This window comes from Scyliorhinus torazame, chromosome 2 (genome assembly GCF_047496885.1).
Source record: "Scyliorhinus torazame isolate Kashiwa2021f chromosome 2, sScyTor2.1, whole genome shotgun sequence".
Lineage (NCBI taxonomy): Eukaryota > Metazoa > Chordata > Chondrichthyes > Carcharhiniformes > Scyliorhinidae > Scyliorhinus > Scyliorhinus torazame.
The window spans coordinates 259,879,924-259,895,250 of record NC_092708.1 but is presented as its reverse complement, the minus strand read 5'-3'; the positions used below and the strand labels follow the sequence as shown (position 1 = coordinate 259,895,250).

The 15,327-nt window shown below is 45.8% G+C and overlaps 1 protein-coding gene across 1 annotated transcript in view; it reads left to right on the top strand.

The window, feature by feature from the left end:
* rad51b (RAD51 paralog B) overlaps positions 1-15,327 on the top strand; it is an 868,394-nt gene that overhangs the window by 476,660 nt on the left and 376,407 nt on the right. Inside the window, 1 exon segment of the mRNA XM_072486228.1 lies at positions 3,454-3,550. Within this exon segment, the coding sequence (XP_072342329.1) occupies positions 3,454-3,550 (97 nt within the window).

The following is a 15,327-nucleotide window of genomic DNA, read 5'->3' as shown; positions in this document are numbered from 1 at the left end:
ACACATTGAATGACGATCTGGATGCAGCCAAGTTAGTTTCTCTTGTCTGTGTCTGTTGTGGTCACAAATGTGTTCCATTTGCAAAGCCACACTGCTTCCGCCTTTGTTCTAGCTTTGGTGCCGTTCGTAGTTTCATGCTTTGAGCAGTGAGCCTTTCAGCTCGCAGTTTGCCTTAGATGATCATGTGCCCATGACATCTGGTGACTCGCGTGCAAAGAAGAACTTTCAAATGTCTAATTTCCTGAGATTGCAAATTAGAAGTTGTTTTGCACTGCAGATTATTTGTGTTCGAATAGCTCCATGGCCTTGTCCCTCCCTATTGCTGTAATTTCCTACAACTCTTCGAGCTTTTTGTGCTCCTCCAAATCTGACAATTTGAGCATTCATGATTTTAATTGCTCCATTGTCAGCTGTCCAGTGCCATTTTCTGGAATTTCCTGCCTAAACTTCTCAATCTATCTATCCTCCTTTAAGATACTGCTTAAAATCTACTTCATTTATCATCAATCCTAATATCATTTTAATGGTTCGGTGTCGAATAATTGCTGATATTTGCTCCTGTGCTACTTTTGGGATATTTTTCTATGTTAAAGGTGCTGTATAAATGCAAATTGTTCACAAACCCCGAACCCTCCCTTGGGAGCTGTTAGCCCCGCAACCTGAACTGACTCGCGGAAATGCCCTCTCTGGCTTTTTGCACAGCACGGAGGGGCTTCCATGATGAGCTGCTGCAGCACACCCTTCAATTCCTCGTCCTTTCCAGCCACCCGGACAAGCCCCGGTGTGCCTTTTTGCTGTCCAGCGGCAGAGGTCCCAGTGGAAGGCTCTCTACGTGTGAATCCTCCCACTTATCGTCGGGACCTGGGGGTTGCGTGCACCAGTCTCAAACAATTGCTATTGCCTTTTTTAGTTTGTGGGCCCGCTTGCCCTATTCCTTATGGGCATATCTCCAATAATCCTCTCCTTCAGATCCTTAGTCCGCTTTTGGGTGGCGCCCCACTGTACCCATCCAGTGTATTTTATACTTAAATATGCGCGGAGGACTTCCTCCCAATCGGCACGACTGGCCATAACAATTCCATAACATTCTGGGTTTGCAATGAAGGGCCTGGGAATCAGTTGGGATAGGGGTCTGGATTCCACTAAATTCCCTCCCACAGAGTATTCCCAATGCTATTGGTTATTGTAACAAAGGGACCCTCCTGGCAGCATGGTAGCATAGTGGTTAGCACAGTTGCTTCACAGCTCCAGGGCCCCAGGTTCGATTCCCGGCTTGGGTCACTGTCTGTGCGGAGTCTGCACATTCTCCCCATGTCTGCGTGGGTTTCCTCCGGGTGCTCCGGTTTCCTCCCACAGTCCAAAGATGTGGAGGTTGGGTGGATTGGCCATGCTAAATTGCTCTTAGTGTCCAAAAAGGTTGGGTGTGGTTACAGGGTTACGGGGATAGAGTAATTGTGTGGGCTTGGGTAGGGTGCTCTTTCCGAGGGCCGGTGCAGACTCGATGGGCCGAATGGTCTCCTTCTGCACTGTAAATTCTATGATTCTATGAAAGGGTGCAGTTTGTAAACCTTGCGTTCCAGCCACCTTGTTTATGGCCCAATTTTTACTGTTTGAAATCTGTATTAGTCCTTCACTCATGTAAGACTGTCCATCATGTGGGGCATTTTCCCTCTTAGTTCAGGCTCAGACAGAGTGCTGGAGAATACGGGGATGATGGGTTCGACTTCGGAGCAACTGTCCCTTCTTATTGAAAGATTGTCTGGGGTGCACGATGTTGTATCTGTAAAACCTCAGATACTTTCGACCAGTTTGCTTACTCAAATGTTTTACCTAGGTGTGTTTAATAATGAAGAGAACAAACCAGAAACACAGTATGGTCCGGGGGATGAATGTATTTGAGAAAGAGAGAGGCAAGATGAGAAGGAAGGGAGAGTTTGTGTCTTACTCATTGCCAGTCTCAAGATTCTCATTATTCACCCTCATCCCCACATACCAACAGGCATTCTCATCCACTGTTACAGGGTTGAGTGTGAGTGAACACCCAGAGCCTGGGATTCAGCTGGACACATGCTGTCACCCTTTCACATTCTAATGGTTGTCTTTATTTATTACTCATTTCTTTAAATTAGCAATTTGTTGTTGACTTTTTTTGCTCAGTAAGTTGTTTCTTTACATAAATTTTTTTTAAAAATTCACGTCAAATGTTGTGTCAAACCTTAATTTTCCAAAATTTGCTTATCGGCCTCCAGATTGTGGGGAAAATACAAATGTGGCCCCTATGTGGAAAGGTTGAAGAAGCCTGCTGTAGAGGGAAATCTACTTCACATTTGTGCTGCATCTGATGGGTGAATCTGGGTCCTGTCACTGGGTGTGGTTAGTGGAAGTGATGGGGCGTCATCTGCCAGCTTGAGAACCCCTGCATCATTTCTTTTAGGGAATCCATAGAATCCTTACAGTACAGAAGGAGGCCATTTGGCCCATCAAGTCTGCACCGACCCTCTGAAAGAGCACTCCACCCAAGCCCACTCCCCCGCTCTATCCCCGTAACCTGGTACATTGATCATGGCCAATCCACCAAACCTGCACGTCTTTGGACTGTGAGGAAACCGGAGCACCCGGAGGAAACCCACCCAGACACGGGGAGAATGTGCAGACTCCAGGCACAGTCCCAAGGCCGGAATTGAACCGGGGATCCTGGTGCTCTGAGATAGCAGTGCTAACCACTGTGCCACCATGTCACATTAAAGACCTTCCTTGAGAGCAGAAATCCTGCTCCCTGAGAGCTGCTGGATAAACAGAAGCCGGCAGCTCATTGGATGGCAGCGCCACCAAGGAGGTGATAGCAGCTACCGTTAATGGACCCACTGAGGCCTGGCATCGTCTCTGGATCCCAGGGTACTGAACGATGGCAGGTTGCGAGGGAGCAAGGGGATTGACAGTCAGCTAGGGCAGGAATTAGCTCTCAGCAGGTATCCACCCCTTGATGCTTGGTCCCTCAATCAGTGACCCCCGCCATGGGAGCCTATAAGATATCCCACTCGGATTTGCTTGTTATGCTCCTACTATTTGCCTACTTAAGGGACTCAATTGGCAGAAGGCCATCCATGGGTCTTCCCATCAAGGACTTAATCAGGCTGGAGGCAGGAGGCTGGCTGGATTCTAACCTGCCATCCTCCCACTAAGTGATCAAGTGTGCCTGCCACCCAACGTGCCACATAGGGGCATCAAGTTCTACTCCGTTTTCCTGAAAGGAAAGACGTGTTTTGTTTCCTAAAAATAACACCTTGATGAACACAGGTTTCAGGGGAACAAAGAGTTGGATGAAGTGATGATTTTTGGAGGAGCTTACTGTACAGACATGCCTGTGAGAGAAAGGGGGGGGGGTGTTGGATGAGGTGTGAAATTCCCCGGTGATTGACCGTCCTGTAACTCTACTATTTTCTTTCTCTGCAGGTCATTCTGACTAACCAGATCACAACAAGGCTAAATCAAAATCGTGCTGCCTGCTCTGTGCCAGGCTCTGGTGTAGGTGATTCACTCCTGCCTGAAGGTAATGGCCACTTCCTGTGTCCTTTCCATTAACAGATTAGAGAGCCCTATTGCCAACTGCCGCCGATTGCTTCACGGGTCAATTCCTATTCAGTGCCATTCCCACACAAAAAGAAGACATTGAAATAAGAAAATGAGCTTGCGTTTATCTCATGTCCTTCACGATCTCATGACAACGCAAAGCACTTTCCAACCAGTGAAGTACTTTTGAAGTGAAGTCACTGTTCTAATGTAGGAAACATGGTGACTAATTCATGCACAGCAAGGTCCCATTAACAGTCATGTGATATGACCAGATCATCTGCTTTGGTGATGTTAGTTGGCTGTTAAATAAAACTAAATTATACAGCACACGTAGGAACATAGGAATTAGGAGCACGAGGAGGCCATTCGACGACTCCGGCCTGCTCATCCGTTCAACTAGACCATAGCTGATGCCATTTTCCTGCATTATTCCCATATCCTTTGATATCTTAAATATCTAGAAATCTAGCAATCTCTGTCTTGTACATACTCAAGGACTGAGCCACCACAGCCGTCTGGGGTAGAGAAAGCCATATCTTCACCACCCACTGAATGAAGAAATTCCGCTTCATCTCTGACCAAAATGGTTTGCCTCCTAACCTAAAACTGTGCACCCTAGTTCTTGACTGCCTTAACCAAGGGAAATGTCCTTTCTGCATCTACCCTGCCAAGCCCTGTAAGAATTTTAAATGCATCAATGAAATCACCTCTGATTCTTTAAAATTCAAGAGAATCTAGGCCTAACCTCCTCAATGTCCCATCATAGGACAATGCCGCCATCCTAGGAGTCAGTCTGGTGAATTTTTGTTGCATTCTGTCAATGGCAAGTATATTTGTCCTTGGGTAAGGAGGCCAAAACTGTACATAATACTCGAGGTGCGGTCTCACCAAGGCTCCATACAGTTCCTGTTTACTCCTATACTCAAACCCTCTTGTAATTAAGGCCAACGTGCCATTTGCCTTTCTAATTGCTTGCTGCACCTGGATGTTAGCTTTCAGTGACTTATAAACAAGGACACCCAGCTTTCTTTTGACATCAACACTTTCCAATCACTCACCATTTAAGAAATATTCTGCATTTCTGTTTTAACTACCAAAGTAATTAACTTCATATTTTTCCACATTATACTTCATCTGCCATGTTCTTATCCACTCACTTTGTCTGAAATAAATCCCTTTGAAGCTTATTTGCATCCTTCTCAAGGCTCATTTTCCCATTTAGTTTTGTGTCAGCAGCAAATTTAGAATGTGGTCCCCACTGGTACCCCACAAGTCACAACCTGTGAATGACCCATTTATTCTTTTTCTCTGTTTTCTATCCGTTAACCAATTCTCAATCTATGCCAGTATATTGTGGGAACTTATCGAAAGCCTGTTGAAAATCTAGATATACCACATCCACCGGTTCCCACTTATCTATTTTGCTTATTACAATCTCAAAAAAAAAACCAACATGTTTGTCAAACATGATTTCCCTTTCATAAATCCATGTTGACTGTCCAATTTTGCCATTATTTTCAAAGTGTCTAGTTATCACATTCTTTATAAGAGATTCTAGCATTTTCTGACTATGATGTCAGGTTTACAGTACCCCATTTTCTTTCTCAAAATATAGGTTTATGCTTGCTCCTTTCCAATCTGCAGGAACTGTCCCAAAAGCTGTAGAATTTTGAAAGACGCCTATTAATTCCACTACCTCTGCAGCCATTGATTTTAACACCCTGGGATGTAGATCATCAGGTCCAGCGGATTTGTCAATTTTCAGTTCCATTTACTTTTTTTTAAACCAATACTAATTCTTTCAGTTCCTCATTCCCACCAGTCCCCTGGTTCTCCAACACTTCTGGGAGCTTTTCTTTGTTTCTTCCTGCATGAAGTCGGGCACAAAGTGTTGTTACGTTCCTCTGCCGTTATTCCATATTATAGATTCCCCATCTCTACCTGGAGTGGCCCACATTTGCCTTTGCTAATCTTTTCCTTTTTACATATCTATAGAAGCTTTTATTGTCATTTTTTTTGGCCGCATTTTAACCACCGCATTGCACCCAGCGTAGATCTGGCCGCACTGGTTAAATAGGGGGAAGGCCAAAATTGAGATTCGTGCCAGGCGTGAATCAGTTTGCTATCTAACCGGCCCGCTCCTGATAGCAAGTTCTGATCACCCCCAAATATGGCGAGCATGACCTTAACCCTCATTTGCATTCATTTCCATCTCATCAGTGAGATTGAAGTTGAATGCAACGGCTTCCCGGGAACTAACCGGCTCCCCAGGGAGAGATCACACGGGTGTCGTTCAGTACTCCTTTGTAAAATGTGAAACTGGTGCAGTGGCTGCTGAGGGGAAATGAGGAGGTGAGTGTTGTGTTCTATGGCTCCCCTGATCATGAAGGCACACATAGAACATGAGGACGTGATTGTTATAAGTATTTATTCTTGACACGCAGGATGTAATCTCTGTACAACAATTATGTCTACGTTATTGTGAAGCTTTGGAGAGATGTGACTGTCCCATTGTCTGGCCTACTACCAAGTGACCCTGTCTCGTCGCCACCCGGTATAAATATATATATATATAGGTATGTATGGGTGTCTAGTTCCACCTACAGGCGGGAGGTCATGACTGTCACTACATGTAGTGATCAGTAGCTATGGACACTGGTGTTATATACAAATATATGCATTGGTACAACTATGTATAGTTACACATAGATATGCCTATGTGCATATCACCATATTGAGTAGCCATTTCCATTTTCTGACATGCAGTTTAAGGCCACTGAAGGGGTTTTTCGTTTGTAAGGTCTTTAAGCCATCTTTAAATATTGTGGCTACCCATAACGAGGCCAACTACAGCTGCTGCCTGTCTAGCCTTTCAAACACGTCCAGGACAGTGCCCTGTTCTTGATTCTATGCTGAAGGTCACTTTAACTTCCTTTGACTGTGAGTAGCTTCACAGGTGAAGGATTTGCTAATGAGCAATTGGCCTTGTTAGTTGTGTGAGTACTTCACAGCTGCAGGTTGTGTTTGCTGCTTGCTCCTGAACGTTAGGGAGACCATGCTCACATGCCCTCCCCTGGATCCACACATTTACCCCATGGTCATAAGTGTACCCCAGTGCTGAAGCCCAGCTCTTGAGTGTTTGATTGTTGGCTGCTGCCTCTATGGTGCTGTGGCTGCTGACTCTATCGTACTGATGCTTCTAGAGTTCAGGCAAACTGTTCAGGCTTCAAAGTTTGATTGAAATGCAACACAATAATCATTGTCTGAGATTTGGCACGTGTACCCACAAGAAGCCACTTGAGAATATTTTGTTTATTGAACGGTCAACAGTAACAGAGATTTGAAAATTAACTATGTAACATTCCACATATCACACTCCCAAAAAAACAAACACACGGGATCATGGTTCCTCAACAGAAACGGAGGATACGCCTGAGAATGTGCTATCATGTCCAGAACTTTGTTATAGAAATGATCTGTCCATCAATGTGTGACTTGTTCCACAGATCAGTGCATTCTCCATCCAGGAGCCGCAGCTGTGAAACCTCCCACATGGTTCAATCTCACTGGAACCAAATCCTGACATGCACATATTCCACTGGCACTCGAGGTGCAGTAAAACATCTTTGGCTTCCAGCGTGTTTAACCCACGGTGACGTGCCCGTTGCATGCAGCACTCACCACACCAGCAACGCAAACATCAGCAATCTGCGAAAGCATTTCTTTAACGGCATTAGCAGGTGGCCTATTTGGATCAATGTCACGCACCAAGCCCCGCAGCATCTTCTTGCTTCAAACTGGATTTCTTTCTGGACTCGTATGTCCCCCTGAGAATCCCGCCCGTGATGTCCATGAGCTCCCACATTCTGCTGCCGTCATACTTCACCTGTCCTGCCAACTTTATAGCATTTAATTAATTCATTATTTTACTTATATTTTAGTTAATTTCTCTAGTGCTGCCTGTGCTTATATTCTTATTTCAATAAATGTTCTGCTTACCCCGATTGAAATTCTCTCATTAAGACAATCGGAAACACTCACCAATCCAATAAGCTTTACTATTATTAGTAAACCTTGCTACTACTAATAAAACATTACAATTACTAAAGGTACCTGAGTTTTGAAAGATGAATGAGAAAAATTCTCACCAACCAATCAACTGCCTGTGATTCTGTGAAGTCCCATTTTGATTTTTCTAAGAAAGCAATTGATCCATTCTGGACCCACAGATTGGATAGTTGTTGTCTGGGCCCACCTCTCTCTCACTCTTCCATGCGCTGCTCTCTGTCTCCGGGTTCTCCTTTTCCCCTCTCTTTTAAGTCTGTTGTCTGTCTCTGAGTCCTGTTGTCTTCCTCTTTTAGGTGTTGCGGTCTTTCTCCAACTCCACCTCTCCTGCTCTTTTCGGTACTGCTGTCTGTCTCTGGGTCTCCTCCTGCCCGTTCCACACAGGAGAGAACTCTGCCTCCTCTTCTTCCAATAATGCCATAGTATCTTTTCATCTCCCCCAAAGAGTGGACAGGGACTTGGTTTAAGACCGCACCTCTGACAGTGCAGCACCCGCTAAATTTTGGAATTGACAGTCTAGATTATGTTGAGGGTAGAATTTGATCCCCACAACTTTCAAACTCATATGTGTGTGCGCAACACTGAGCCATAGCTGAGTACAGAATATTCCTGCATGGAACATATAGAAAGGAATTTTTAATATTCTTCGCTGGTTGCGAAGAGCAAGCAACATGAGTGCTGAACAGCAATCTCATCGCAATGGCAGGTTCTTTCGGCGTTTCTGCTCAATGACAATAATTGCCAAAGCATTTCTACTTGCTGAATACTTTGCAGCATGAATCACTTGCTGGGGAAGTAAAGAGAGAGACTCAAATTTTTATACCTCTCTGCCCATTTTCTCCCTTGCTTTCACAAAAAGCTCGGCACAAAAAAAAAAATTGAAAAGGCCCATGGGCGGGAGACTGGAGCAATTGCTGGGTTTCTCGTGAAGCATTGCATTTTTCTCGATCCGACAGTGCTGGTACAACACCACTGCTGGTACAACACCACTGTTCAGTCGCACTCATTCCATCACCATTGGGGGCATAGTCTCGACAACCCAGGTGTGCAGCCATACAGAACACCTGATGTTCCATTACAATTCCAGGCTGGGCTGGGTGCATCTCAATCAAGTGGAAGTGCAGGGAGGGGCTGACGCAGTGGGCAGGTGGTGAACTGCAGCTGTATGCTGTGCCCCCCCAAAACATTCCCAGTGCTGTCGTCTCATGCCGCCTCCTGGTACCGTGTATGGTTCTGTGGAAATAATTGAGAATGGCTGTAAACTCTCATGCTGTGGTTGAATGGTGGTTAGTTGCCTCTGTTAAGAGTCTGTTTTCAGGAGGGCTCAAGCTGTGATGCCAGTTGTAGACATCCACCACATTGGGCCAGATCCTCCATAAAGGAATGGGAGAATATTTTGGAGGAGGAATTCAAGGCACTCCTCATCCCTGCCCACACATATTTAAATGGGTATTTTGTGCTTTTCCAGGTGAGATGGCAATTGAGGCCGAGTTTGCCCATTTCTGCCACCCTGTATCCATCTCACCAACCTACCCCCGAAATTGTCTTTGAAGAAAAACACTGAAGAGCACTTTACTGCACTAACCATGCACATGAGCTGCTAATTAGTCTGATGGGTGTGTGCACCTCCTAGGTGTCGTATGGTGTCCTTTTGGAGAGCGAGAGGAGACTTTGTCTCGTTTGAATTCTGCGCTGGCCTTCCCCGATCCAGAGGTGATGAGCCAGTGGTCATTCCTAACTGCTGGTTTATGTTCTAGTTTGTTTAATGAAAGAGTGCCGCATACTTAAATTAATGTTAATTCTTCTAACCTCGCTGACACCTGATGGTGCTTCCTTCCCTGTTACTGTCTGTATCGAGAGTCTGGTCTAAGATCTGCGATTGTACATTTGAAGGATGATCATTAAACATTTAATGACTGGGGGAAAAAAGGAAAGGCCAATAGGCCTTAATCTCCCGGTTGGCTGCAATGTAAAGAGATGGCATGTTATAGCTGTACTCAGCTCTGGTCCCCAACTGGAAAACTGCATACAGTTCCCGACACCATCACCTCAGGAGGAAGTATTGGTCTTGGAGGGGCAATTTGACAGAATGATAGTGGGCTGAAAGGGTTATGTTATGAGGACAGGTTGATAAAAGACTTCAATTTTTGTTTTCCTGAATATATAACATTGAGGCATGATCGAATTGAGGTGTTTAACAATTGAAGGATTTGATAGGGTTGACAGAGAGAGGCTATTTCCTCTGATGGGTGAATCCCAAAACAAAGTATTATAACCTTAAAATTAGAGCTTTTCAGGGTGATGCCAAGAAGCACCTAGAGAGCAGTGGAAATCTGGAACTCATTTCCCCCAAAATCCTTTGAAGCTAGGGATTAATTGAAAATTTCAAAACTGAGACTGATAGATTTTTGTTGGGTAAATTTATTATCGGTGGGCAGCACGGTGGCGCAGTGGTTAGCATTGCTGCCTCACGGCGCCGAGGTCCCAGGTTCGATCCCGGCTCTGGGTCAGTGTCCGTGTGGAGTTTGCACATTCTCCCCATGTTTGCGTGGGTTTCGCCCCCACAACTTAAAGATGTGCAGGGTAGGTGGATTGGCCACGCTAAATTGCTCCTTAATAGGAAAAATGAATGATGTACTCTAAATTTTTTTTTTTTAAATTTATTAAAGGTTACACAACCAAGGTATATTAATGCAGGCTAGGAATCCTGCAGCGAGTAACTCGCCTCCTGACTCCCCAAAGCCTGCCCAGCATCTAGAAGGCACAAGTCTGGAGTATGATGGATTACTGCCCACTTGCCTCGATGAGTGCAGCTCTAACAACACTCAAGAAGCTTGACACCATCCAGGACAAAGGAGCCCGCTTGATTGGCACCCCTTCTACAAACATTCACTCCCTCCACCACCGACGCACAGTGGGAGCAGTGTGTACCATCTGCAAGATGCACTGCAGAACTCAGCAAGGCTCCTTAGGCTGTTTCCATGGGTCTAAACCCACGACGACTACCAGCTAGAAGGACAAGGGCAGCAGATACATGGGGACACCACCACCTGGACGTTCCCCTGCATGTCGCTCACTATCCTGATTTGGAAATATGTTGAGTCAATTCCCTTTCAGGTGGTCATAAAATATTGCATGACACTGTTCAAAGAAGAACCGGGAAGTTCTCTTGGTATTCTGCACACTATTTATCCTTCAACCCGAGGTCACTACAGATTACCTGATCATTTATCTCATTGGCATTTGTGAGAGTTTACTGTGCACAAATTGTTTCTTACCGTGACTATACTTCAAAAGCTCTTCGTTGGCTGTAAACTGCTTTGGGGCACCCTGAGGTCATGAACAGACACGTTATGTGAGCAATTTCTTTATTTCTCACTTGATCATTCATCAAAAGACAACACAACTTGAGAGAGTTTCATGACCTTGTGTGTTCTTTTCGTGTGCACTTAGCTTTCAAAACTGATGAATTATCTGACAAGGCATTTGTTTGCATAAGGAGAAGTGTGAATGCAGGCCTTGGGCTGGTTAGATTAGACAGGCTGGGTTTGAGACATTGCTGAGTTTCCATTTACTTAATGCTCTGTCAGTGAGCGATTTACAGATATTCAACCCCCACAGGTTTACAGGGCAAGAGCTTTGCTGAATCACCTTCTTGCGCTTTCTCCTTCCATTTCAGAAGTTACACAGTTCATTTCATCTCAGAAACAAAAGCAGAAAATACTGGGCAATCTCAGCAGGTCTGACCGCATCTGTCATCTGTGGAGAGAGAAGGGAGCTGACGTTTCATGTCTGGACGACTCTTTGTCAAAGCTTTAACAAAGAGTCATCCAGACTCGAAATGTTAGCTCCCTTCTCTCCCCACAGATGCTGTCAGATCTGCTGAGATTGTCCAGTATTTTCTGTTTTTATTTCAGATTCCAGCATCCGCAGTAATTTGCTTTTATTACCATGTGTATCTCAATGTTGGCTGCTGCATGTGGTACAGTACCCACTGGGTAAAGGGGAAGAATTCACTATTGTCTGGTACTGAATGCCTCCTGTGTGTCTCACTATCAGCTCCGGCGTGTGCAGTACATGCTGGGTGAAAGTGAACGATTCACTCACATCTGGTAAGACTCAATATCAGCTCTTTTACTTGCGTCAGACACACCAAAGAAACTGATTCACTTCTGTCTGCTCCTGTATATCAAGGGTCCGAGAATGGAATGTTTAGTTGCTGGTCTGGGAGCTTGAAAAACCTGGTCTGTTTCAGAACTTCCAAGTGGCAATTTTTTTTCAAAATCGCAAGTTGCTTGTCAGGCTCAGAAATCCCTGCTTAAAGACAGAAATGCTCTGCTACAGGAGCAACAACACTTCCCCCTCACCAGGACCCATTGCGCAGTCTGTGCAGCGCAACAAGGCTTGAGAATCGGGCCCATTGTTAGTATAGTTTTCCGCTCCTACATATGTATATTGTGTGTGTGTATTTGTGCAAGTGTGTTTTTCAGCTCGTGGACATGGTGTACATCTGGACCCATGGACACTGCAATGTCTCGACTCATGGACACTATAATGTGTCAATCCACAGTGATAGGAGAGCCAACCAAATAGAGCCCCAGACTTTGCAAAGTCGCACAAACTCAACTCTAAGTGAGGGTTCAAGGCCTGTTTACCTTGATTCCATACGTATGGAATTAACCTAGCAGGTCCTGTTTGACCTGAAATTCTGGTTCACATCATCAATTATCTTAAATTTAGTGACAAAAAATCAATCATCTTCTGCCAGAGGTGCTGAAAGGTCACCCAGGTATGAGACTGGAGAATTTTAGTTAATTGCGGAGGCTGATCTGATAGCTGACCTGACCTTGTATGATTTGTCCATTCTCTGTCTAATCCCCAGTGCAATCCATACATTATGGTTTAACAGTTTACAGTGATTGGGCAATTTGTGTTGGTGTTGTGTATTACATCGACTGAGCTGAAATGTTATCAATGAAGCTGCAATGCTTTAACTGCCGAGGTAATAATTTGATAACTGGAAGTATTGAATTTCCACGAGGTGTATGGATAGTGGGTGGGAAGCTGGAAGTCAGAAATCATCTGTTGCAGGGCAGGCTGATGTTTCTGGTAGATATGTTAGCTGCTGAAATCGGAGCTCCTGCCTGGGGTTATAAGACCATAAGACATAGGAGCAGAATTAGGCCACTCGGCCCATCAAGTCTGTTCCGCCATTCAATCATGTCTGATATTTTTCTCATCCCCATTCTCCTGTCTTCTCCCCATAACCCCTGATCCCCTTATTAATCAAGAACCAATCTATCTCTGTTTTATAGACGCTCAGTGATTTGGCCTCCACAGCCTTCTGCGGCAGAGTTCCACAGATTCACCACCTTCTGGCTAAAGAAATTCCTCCTCATCTCTGTTTTAAAGGATTGTCCCTTTAGTCTGAGATGGTGTCCTCTGGTTCTAGTTTTTCCTACAAGTGGAAACATTCTCTCCATGTCCACTCTATCTAGGCCTCTTAGTATCCTGTAAGTTTCAATAAGATCCCCCCTCATCCTTCTATACACCAATGAGTATAGACCGAGAGTCCTCAACCGTTCCTCACACGACAAGGTCTTCATTCCAGGGATCATTCTTGTGAGCCTCCTCTGGACCCTTTCCAAGGCCAGCACATCCTTCCTTAGATACGGGACCCAAAACTGCTCACAATCTGACACGACTGTTGGCAGAATAATCTTTCAGCTGGGACGATTGTAAACCATTCCAGAAATGCAAATTACAAATCAGCAAGCAGAGTGAAGAGATTCTTGCAGAGGAAGAATTCTGTGCCCCATCTCTGGCCTCTTGGCTCTCTCCCAGAGGATGAAATTTCATCCAGGTGAAAGACATTTCTCATGGAGAAGTTGATTGGGGAAGGGAACTGACGGCTTTTGGGTCAAGAACTGTTTGGTTGTTGGGGGGGGGGTTTGTAAAGGTGGACCAATTAAGGCAAAACATTCTTTTGACTTTGTCATGTTCCTTAACGATAGTGCGCACTGAAAGTACTGCCACAACATCCTTTTGTTCGTCAATAAAGAAATAGAATCATAGTTCTAAAAGCGACAAGGCCAGCTCATATTAAAACATCAGATAGACCATCTTGTTGCATAAACTGCTTCAAGCCACAACAATATGAAAGAGAAAATGCTGGAAAATCTCAGCAGGTCTGGCAGCATCTGTAGGGAGAGAAAAGAGCTAACGTTTCGAGTCCAAAGTCCTTTGTCAAAGCGAGTGTGTTTGTCATATCAACAATGTTGATTTGTATTGATAAAAGTAAGAGAAGGCCCAGTGAAGAATGGGGAACAACACAGCAGGCATGTGTGATGCAACCATCAATTCACTGAGAGACACGTTGAGAAGTAAACCGTGGTTTTAATCAGCTTACAACTGAGCCTGACTGTGACCGGTACAACAATGAATGCGGCCCCGCAGGTCAGTTGCCTTTATACTTCCTGTAAGGGGTGGAGCCATGGGCGAGCCTGTACATGCCCCGACATATCCCCCTGTGGGTGAAGTCGTGCAATGTGGGTGGAGCCCACAGGGTTAAACACATAACGTAACACGATACAGCAGTAACATGATATCACAGTGCACTGGTGAATTAACAGTAGTTCCATTCATCACATTCACCCCCTGTTTAAAAAATGAAGTCCGACGGGGGTGACAGGTTTACAGATTCAGTCAATCTGGTGCCCGGATCGTACATTGCGACCGCCAAAGCACTGGTGTTGCAGCCGCTTCGGGTGGCTGTGGAGCTGGGCCCGGAGCAGGCACAGGCGTGGACTCCTGGAGCGGCTCTTCTGGAGCTTCATTCCTGTGGACTGGTGCGGCGGGTGGGAGGGAGCGCGAGAACCATATCGGGGTGGGGGCACTGAACATGGGAGGTTGGATAGGGGTAGGGGCGCTGAACATGGGAGGTTGGATAGGGGTAGGGGCGCTGAACATGGGAGGTTGGACGGGACCTAGTGTGGGGGATGCAGTAGTGGTCGTGGTGTCGGAGCCTGCGAGCGCCAGGTCCCGGAGGGAAACGGTATCCTGCCGGCCATCAGGGTGTCTGATATACGCATAGTGTGGGTTGGAGTGCAGGAGCTGGACCCTCTCTACCAGGGGGTCGGTCTTATGGCTCTGAACATGTTTTCGGAGGAGGACTGGACCTGGTGTCATCAGCCAGGGTGGAAGCGAGGCCCCTGAGGTAGCTCCCCTAGGGAAAACAAACAAGCGGTCATGAGGGGTCTGGTTTGTGACCATGCAAAGGAGGGACCTAATAGAGTGGAGCGCATCGAGGAGGACCTCCTGCCAGTGAGAAACCGGGAGATTCCTGGACCGTAGGGTCAGTAGGACGGTCTTCCAGACCGTCGCGTTCTCCCTCTCCACCTGCCCGTTTCCCCTGGGGTTATAGCTGGTAGTCCTGCTCGAGGCGATGCCCTTACTGAGCAGGTACTGACGCAGTTCGTCCCTCATGAACGACGAGCCCCTGTTGCTGTGGACATAGCTGGGGAAACCGAACAGGGTGAAGACAATATGCAGGGCTTTGATGACTGTGGGAGTGGTCATATCGGGGCAGGGAATGGCGAACGGAAAACGGAAGAACTCGTCTATGATGTCCAGGAAGTACGTGTTGCGATTATTGGAGGGGTGGGGCCCTTTGAAATCGATACTGAGGAG